Source organism: Lissotriton helveticus, chromosome 7 (genome assembly GCF_964261635.1).
Source record: "Lissotriton helveticus chromosome 7, aLisHel1.1, whole genome shotgun sequence".
NCBI lineage: Eukaryota > Metazoa > Chordata > Amphibia > Caudata > Salamandridae > Lissotriton > Lissotriton helveticus.
In genome coordinates, this window is record NC_136068.1 from 798,318,843 (window position 1) to 798,327,916 (window position 9,074).

Sequence of the window (9,074 nt, forward strand, 5' to 3'; positions counted from 1 at the left end):
ACACAAGTCCTATTTGGGACTCCCTACCCAGTGTTCACCCAGTTGGTCATTGTCACCAGCTGGACGTTCAGGAATGTAGACAGAATGTGCACTGGTGGCTGTTCAGAGAGGACATGCATTTGAGGTGTTCATGACCGACCCTCTCTGGTGTGTTGGAAACACAATAAACGCATGAACTTGCAAATACATGTGTGGAGTCATCTTTACACCACTGTGTCTTAAATTCATGAACAATCATCTTGCTTTCAGTAAAAAGCTCAACTCAAACTTTTATTTTCTGCTCACTAGCTTCTATAAGTCCTTTGATTTGTCAGCCTTTCAGGGCATTAAGACACCTTGTTAGACTAAAAGGGTTTTTCATCCATTCAGTCACATATCTTAAGTGACTTAATTTGCATTAGCCCTACAACCTTCCAGAAGTAAATAACTCATGTGAGAATGCCTGTCGACCTCTCAACGCATTATTGGCTGTAGATAGACTATTCACCAGGACTGAAATGATACTGTTGACAATGGACATAATCTATGTAGGCTCTGATGCTACAATAAACAGTGATCTTGATATTTCAGTGTGAACAGCCATTGTGCATGGCCTTTTACAGGACTTTGAGGTACGCCTAGTGGGGGGTCTTGGATATTGTTCTGTATGGAGTACACGATCTTTGTCCCTTTTAAAGTATGCCTGTGGTACTCTGGAAGGCACTTCTGATGTACCATGCCTTGGAACTTGCACTGACACCTTCTCCAGAATTTCTTGCAGCAACAGGTTCTTATTTTAATGTGTCTACCAAGGTGGCAGAGTTACTTTCATCATGCAAGGAGTGCTTTATGTTGTAGTTGATTTTCTCACCCTTTCCTCCCAACTACTCTTTTTAGCGTAACAAGGCTGTTAGGAACTAGTTTGAAAGATTTTTCTCTCAGCATTACAATGTTTGAAGACATGTTGCTCAACACTGAAACTCTTGAAAAAAGGTGTAATGAGAGTATTATTACTGATGTCATGTACTGTGACGTCTATTTTCACCACGAGGTAAAAAAGTTCACCTTTGGTATCACCTGCCTCGACGATGTCATAGACAGTGAGTATGGTAACAGATCTTTCAATGTTGTGCAACAGCTGAGCCTTCATTTCTCTTTCATATCTTGCAGTGGTGGTTCTATATTCCTCAAAAACAAGGCCGAGGCAGGGGCATATACTCCCTCAAGCCTATATTTTTGCTGTATGGTCACTGCTGAAACTTCTTAAGGGAGTCCTGGAATGTTCTTTTCCACTCTTGCCTACATTTACCTTCATCACTAGTACATTTTCTGGCAAATAGTGTTTGATCTACTGTGTGATGATACACTAAACAAGCATACCACGGCCTTGAGGTCTTTTTCAGACATCTTCATGCTGCACAAATGGCATTTCGTAAATAGTGAAGGCATTTCTGACAGGAAGAAAGCAGGATACTTCCTAATTAAAAAAAGTACAATAGTGGAAAACCAAAACAGCATTTCAAGATGTAGACTGGTGCTGCTTGACAGTGGCGGCTTCTCCACTAAGGCGGAGGAGCATGGCCCCACTACTGCAAAGCAGTGAAAGGAAGACGACATACAATGAGAATAAATCGGGGTTATCATTGCATTTGTTCCTGCTGCAGTTTCAGGTGCGGGCTGGGCTGCTCTGCTCAGAGAGCAGGGCAGGAGGGGTTTGTCCACTCCAAGTGGGCATTACTTTTTGGCCAGCCCTCTTGGGCAAGTCAATGAGTCATGCACACTTTGCATATTCTCCACGCAGGGTGCATTACGGTCTGCGTGGAGAACATGCCCAGGCCCCCCATTCTGTAGCTGAGCGCCAAACCACGGTGCTCAGACCAATCACAACGCTGAATTGCAGCGTTGTGATTGGCTAGGGGAGGGAGCCTGGCTGCTTCCTGTTCCGGCAACAGTGAGGAGAGGCTGCAACGATGTGGGAGAGAGCAGAGAGCAGTGAGAAGGTAAGTGTTTTTTTTTTACTTAAACCACCCCACCCCGCGTCTCCCGATCCATGCCGGCCGCTAATGCTGCTTGAAAGAAATTCGGACAGGAAAATCCAAAGTAACACGGGCTGATCCTCACATTGGAAAGTGAAAAACAAACCTACATTCTCCAAGCTACGCCCTCTGAGATCTGGGCCAGCATGCACTCTTAAAGGCACTGTGTACTCTCAGTGTAAGACTTTAGTGCACAGTTGTTTTTTATTAGCCTCTTTTTCATTATGCTGTTCTCTTGTAACAGTGATTTGGGAACCAACAATGAGACAGATATCCAGTGTTCATTAATTCGTTGAAGGTTTCTATGTTGGAGAACACTATTCTTCAGGCTAGACATCTGTATGGAAGGGGGCAGCCATATGTTTACAGAATTCGTAAACAAAGACTTAATACATATATTGTTGAAGCAAGCACATGAAGAACAAGTATAGTGTCTGATTTTCAACCTTGCAAAAGGCTTCATTATTAAGAGAGCAGCAATGTGTAAGCTCATTTCCATCCAGGAAATGCACGCAAATGTATTCCTGCAAAAATGTGTAGTCCTGCATTTCTTTCTGTCACATAACTAAAAGGAGGAATGTTATGAAGGCTCCATAGCCTTCAATATAGCTCCGATTTATCTTTCTATGTGAAATGATAAATCCAAATGTCACTTTGTCATGTAATGGCTATGATATGTATTTTAAGAAAATGCATACAAGCACAGGCATAATACACACATCTGCATGTGTATATGCATGAATTTGAAAGCTACATTACAGCTAGACGTAATGACTTTGCCAATGCTTGTTTATGTATTTCATTTATCGCGTTTATATTTAATTCTTCTAAGCAGAAATAAAATGCAAATTATTTCTTTCACATAGGTATCAAGGTCATGGACACAAAGGATGGGTAATGACCGCAGCTACTAAGAAATTAGGTTGACAGACGGATGCTAATTTGCTTTTAGTTTGATCATGTGTTGCTGTACAGTCAAAACAATTCACAGTAGTCTGAAAACCTTTAGAACGAAACGCTGAAATAGCACAGAGCTGGATGCCCGTTTCCATATTTCTGCTCTTAAGTTAGAAATGTGAAGATAGTGTCTAAATAGGAGGAGTTTTTGCATACCTGTAAAACTAGGATTCCAAATAAGATATCCTCCTCAAATTTGTAATCTATCCTTCTCTCTCCCCTAAATATATGTCTTACATATTAATATTAGAAATATAAGTAAATTGGTGCAGAACTCTCAGAAACAAAGTAGGCAATCCTAACCGTAAAAGCAATTTAAAAAAGCAGACATGCATTTATCTTAATGCTATAGTTTCACATTGTTTGTTCTTTTATAGTTAAAATGTAAAAGTATGGCGAAAAAAGACATTAATTTTTTTTTTTTTAAAGAGTGTTTCTGAGGACTACCCTCTCAGTCAATAATTCTTCTAACCTTGCCAATCTCAATGGGTCACATTGTGAGAAATTTAAAATGGCAAGTTAGACAACTGTAACGCGTATCAAGAAGTAGAGCAAGCAGAAAAAGAAAACAATGAGTTTTCAGGTAATCTCCAGAAAAATTGAACTGGGCTACTCAATTGAGGAGCCTAGAGCAAGAATAGGATGTAGGTAAGAGAACAACGAGGTCACATGATTCTAAAAGAAAAAACGTTCAAATTGTTTTAACATGGCCATGCAGTCGGGGAAAGGTTCTAGAGGAGGACTCAATTAGACAGAATAAAAGGAAAAGCAATTACACCTACTGCTTACATTAGTCTCTTGAACTCCTGTGCTATTTTCAGGGTAAGCATTTTACACATAATTTGAGTTATTCCCCAAAGGTTTAAAAGAACATAAATGTAAAATAGTCCAGTGATAAATAAGTGGCAACATATAAACAGTCTATTGGTAGGTTTTACAGTGACATTTGAATCTAGACAAACTAACCCCTAAGCATATTACCTATGTGAAGCCAATAACTGGACAATAAAATTAAACTCTGAAAACTGAGTGCCGTATAGAGCCAACCAAATAAAAAATAAGGAGCACAAAATTGTGTCTACGTTATACACAAACCTGGACTCTCGACCCTTTTGTAATGGTATGGATTAATGCACACGTCCTTCTGCTTTGATCCAAAGGGATATTCACAAAACTCCAATGGCTTGAGTTCGTGATGACTTTGCAAGTCCGGCCAACGCCAAACACGGCAGTAAATAACATGTGGTAAGCCTTTTCTGTGAGACACTTGAAGTCGACCATCTAAGGAACGAGGAATTGTAACACATTTGCTTGGCTGTCCAGGACAGCTCAAAGCCTTCTCCAAGTCTTCCATGGCGCCCTTCTTTTTTTTCAACTTTTTAACTAAAGCATCAACAGCCCTTTCTGCCCATTTCTCTTCTTCGTCACCTTGCTTCCATCCCAGCAAACGTTTCACAGCTGGGCTGGTAAATGAAAACAAGCTTGCCATTGACGTCATTAGACAAGAATATCCACAAAATCTTCCTTAAAATTAAAATAGAAGTGCCAGAAAGTTTTGCAGCTGTTAAACAATGAGTAACCAGTATTTCCAAAGACACTCCAATTAACTTAAAACGTGTGACGTAATCTTCATGAAACTCTTTTGTCTACAAGAGACAGAGCAGCGTAATTCAACTGCATCAGAATGTTCTGCAAAAATAGGAAATTACATAAATTAGTAATGTTAATGCAGATGTGCTCAGAACGAGATGTGAATTTAAGAATCCTTCTCAACAAATGTATCCAGAAGTTAAGATTAATACACCCTTTCGAAATTATGAATAATTTAACAGAAAGCACAATAATCAAATAGAGGGTTACTGCAAAAGCAGTTTTAATCACAACTACCTTAAATACCAGAATTTGATAAAGATATCAATGTTATAAGTTATTTGCAAGACAACATTTTAGATTAAGAATTGCTATTAATGAACATCACATTTTTGGAAATAATCTTTAAAAATTCAAAATAGTGCACGCAACACAAAATACTTAATTGCATCTCAACTTCTCGTATCTTTCATTTAAATCAACTTTACCGTCACCCCCGTCCCCCCAAAAATAGATTTATAGCAAATAACAAAAAAATGTTCCTGATCAACAATAATTACAACAGACTTTTATGGGAGTTTTTTGTTTTTACTGCAACATTAGTTTGTCCGGTTAGAGTAGGCATTCGCTTAAGTTCCCTGCATAAAGCACTTCCAAGTTACTATAAAGGCAGCAATGGTATTCAGAAAGCGTGGCATTGCTGAGAAGGGCTTGCATATATAAACTAGTGTTAGAAACACCGATAGGACAACGAGCTAGGAGCAAAATGGCAGGAGCATAATTACTTTGATTGCCGCAGTAGTAAATACCCCGAGCAAGAAAGCGCTCGGAACCAGTATTTGCACTGGATCGTCGTGAGGGAGGAATTGTATAAAACACATGGGATAGAAGATTGCGTTTATATTCGCAAAGCCTCTTCTGGATATTTGTAAAAGAACACTGAGTTACTTTACTTCTCGTCTCCCGGCGTTACTCGACAACTCCCCAGTACTAAACAGGCTGTCGGTGGGGGCGCAGGGCAGAAGTTGACGTATCTTCCCCGCCGTCTCGCCGCTGGCTTAGGGAAGGTTCTGATTGGATGGCCTAGGGAAGTTTACATCACGGACGTTACGTCGTCGCTGCACTGATTGGCTGGTGAGTGATTCAATCACGTCCGATGCGGCAATGTCTGTCCCCCCAGGAGGCGTCCGGTTCCGTCTGGACCGTCCTGTCGTAGTACTTGTTAGAGTAGGCGGCGTCCCAAGGCGAGTGGCGAGTCTTCTGTTTGTCTACTCTCCATCGGAGCCGTCTTTATTTTACACTATTCGTAGCCTTACTCTGGCCATATCGTCTCTCGGATTAGGTGTCGAATGTGCGGAGCCTGGTTTCAGCGTCTGATCTCCCTCCGCCCATTGACCTTTTGAAAAAAATATATACGTGATTTATGTCGCTGTGTACCTCCGGGACCCTTAACAGAACACGTAATCATGTTTAGGGGCGGGGGGGGCGGAAGAGGGGCTGGTGCGAGGTCTAAGACTACCAATTTTTTTATTTTATTTTAATTTATTTAATGCGATTTTATATAGCGCGAACATTACCCGAAGGTGTCAGAGCGCTTTACATAAGAACCAGTTGCGATACATAAGGACTCAGGATTATTACGTGCGTTCCATAAAAGATACAAACAGAAAAAAATTGCAAATGTACAAGTTATAGTCACACAAGGAGGAGCATTCAAGGAAGGGATACGAATGGATATACTCTAAGAGTCACATAGGAATGGTAGATAGTACCAGGCCCGGCTCCAGGAATTTTTATTTGGGTGGGCCAAGGGTGCATTTGGGTGGGCTACTGCGAACTCGATTTGTCGCATATATGTCTAGCCAGACCTGCTTCAGCGCCCTCCTTTATCTCTTCTTAGTCTTACACTGCCCAGTAAAACGCACTCTTTTCCAAATCTCTTTCGATATATTATCACTCTCAAAAGTATTTTTTCCATGTATTGTCCCTTTGATGGGAAGAGGAGGTTTCTGAGGGGGGGAGTATCAGGCAAGTGACACTTCACGGGCTTCCTCTGTGGGAGCCTTCAGGGAGAATCCCTCTTCATACCTACTTCCACCTGACCCTGGACTCTGCAACGCTCTCCCTTACAGGCTTGAATATCCACTACTCCTCTCCAGTGCACCTTATCTCACAGCTGACCTTGGGCCCCAGCCCCATATCAGGTCAGCATTGGGCTCCACTTTCATTTTTCCCGTAAAAACATTATTAAAATCACCTTCAAACTTAAAACATTCACTATAGCAGTAAATATAATTAGCACGCACTTAAAGTATGTTCCACAGTAGCCCTTATGACCCCACCTGCTAATTAAATAAATAAAAACAGAAAGACCATGACAGGGCCGGCTTCAGCGCTGATGCGAAAGTCTTTTTTGACGTCCCACCACGGACCTCTTTCTCCGTAAATACCTTTGCTACCACCTTCCAACAGTGCCCCTCATCCCTCCATGTCCCCCCCTATTGACCTCAACCTAGGATTCCTTCACTACCACGCCACAAGTGCCCCTCATCTCCCCATAGCCCCTCCCCCTTATGACCTCCTCTTCGAATTCCCTCACTGCCACCCTCCACCAGTACCCCTCATCTCTCTGTAGCCCCTCCCCCTCATGACATCCTCCTCAGACTTCCTCACTACCACCCTCCAACAGTGCCCTCCATCCCTCCCTAGCTCCCCCTCCATCCCATGACCTCTTCCTCGCATTCCTTTACTACCACCCTCCACCAGTGCCCCTCATCTCTCTGTAGCCCCTCCCCCTCATGACCTACTCCTCAGACTCCCTCACTACCACCCTCCACCAGTGCCCCTCATCTCGCCCTAGCTTCCCCCTCCACCCCATGACCTCTTCCTCGGATTCACTCACTGCCACCCTCCAACAGCGCCCCTCATCGCTCCATAGCTCCTCTCACTACCTCCTACTCGGATTCCCTCACTGCCACCCTCCACCAGCATCCCTCATCTCTGCGTAGCCCCCCGTGAACCTCCTCCTCAGATTCCCTCACTGCCACCCTCCACCAGCATCCCTCATCTCTCCGTAGCCCCCCGTGGACCTCCTCCTCAGATTCCCTCACTGCCACCCTCCTCCAGTGTCCTCATCTCTACGTAGCCACTCTCTCATATGCATTTCATTTGTTGTATAGCGCTACTAATATCAGTGTAGTGTGTGTCAGTACTTTACACCACGCACACATTAAACAGAGACAATGAATCTTACAAGTATGTAAATCAGTCTACAGGGAATGTCACATTGGCCAATGAGTATTACAAGGTGTAGGAATCACATGTCATTCATACTGGTGGGCAGGATATCTTAAAAGGGTTTGGTCTGGGGAAACAAAACCTTAGGATTTAAAAAGTATTCCATGGGGGGTCAGCTTTACTGATAAAAATGTATATCTGCCCAAACATACTCAGTTTAGCAACATTAGAATAATGAAAGACTGAGGAAGTTCTAACTATATCACAAAACAAAAAAAGTGAAGTTCTAACTATACCATTCATGTTTGTATGCAGCTCTTTGGTGACAATTCATTGGTCACTGTTCTATGTTAGGATTGTAACTTTTGAACTGCAAGTAACACAAGGATCTCTGTGACAAAGGCAGTAACCCACTGAGCTTCCACATAAAATACAGTTCATCTGCATTTAAAAACTAACAGGCAAATGATTGCTCTCCAGCAGGATCATTAATCACCAGCGTTATCTGGGCATTTTGTATTGTCTAATTGTTATCCTGCATCAGCCATGATAATGATAAAAACTGCTTAAATGAAGCGCACGAAGTATGTGTCCTGCTGGGCCTGTGAAAATTTTTAAAAGAAAAACAAATAGTAACACATTCTCTTACCTACTACTCCCTTAGTCAAACTGTGTGTCACAGGCAGCCTGATGTGATAAGCAGCTGCAGGGGTCAGGAAAGGTGAATAGGAATAAACAAACTTATTTTCTCCTGTGCTGCAGAGAAAAAGAAATATACACACAACAGAACAAGAGGCAAAGGTTACCCATGTCAAAGAAAGGATTTGTCGTTCGCCATGTGGAGATGAAGGGGTGTTAAAATAAACAAAGCCTCGTTCATATGTAAATGGTCTTAAAGACCTGTGAAGTACTCGGGGGCGGCTGCGATAATCTAAAAAAACTGTGTCTGTATGTGTGCGGGAAGCTGTCTCAGCCCGGCCGCACACACAGACAGACACCCTTTGAACCCGATGCTGGTGCACGCCTGCCTTCAAGCCCTCACTGCGAGGGCCAAGGCTCCTGTTTGGGTGGGCCAGGCTCATGTTTGGGTGGGCCTGGCCCACCCGCTAGAACCGGGCCTGGATAGTACAAAGGTCTACTGCATATACTAGTGATTAGAGTTATCTCTACATAGGGAAGGGATACGAATGGATATACTCTAAGAGTCACATAGGAATGGTAGAGTACAAAGTTCTACTGCGTATACTAGTGATTAGAGTTATCTATATACATAGG

General features: G+C 42.5%; 1 protein-coding gene across 3 annotated transcripts in view; it reads right to left on the reverse strand.

Annotated features, from left to right (window-relative positions):
* Positions 1–5,634, reverse strand: part of SMAD5 (SMAD family member 5) — a 138,258-nt gene extending 132,624 nt beyond the window's left edge. The window contains exons 1-2 of one of the 3 annotated variants that reach the window (XM_078653222.1): positions 5,516–5,634; positions 4,068–4,661 (exon numbers count right to left, since the gene is read on the reverse strand). In XM_078653222.1, coding sequence (XP_078509348.1) covers positions 4,068–4,470 — 403 coding nt within the window. In that variant the 5' untranslated portion in view covers positions 4,471–4,661; positions 5,516–5,634. Of the gene's footprint in view, positions 1–4,067; positions 4,662–5,347 lie in introns of all 3 variants that reach the window. The other 2 variants (XM_078653224.1, XM_078653223.1) reach the window with 2 other exon arrangements.
* Positions 5,635–9,074: the final 3,440 nt, after the last annotated feature.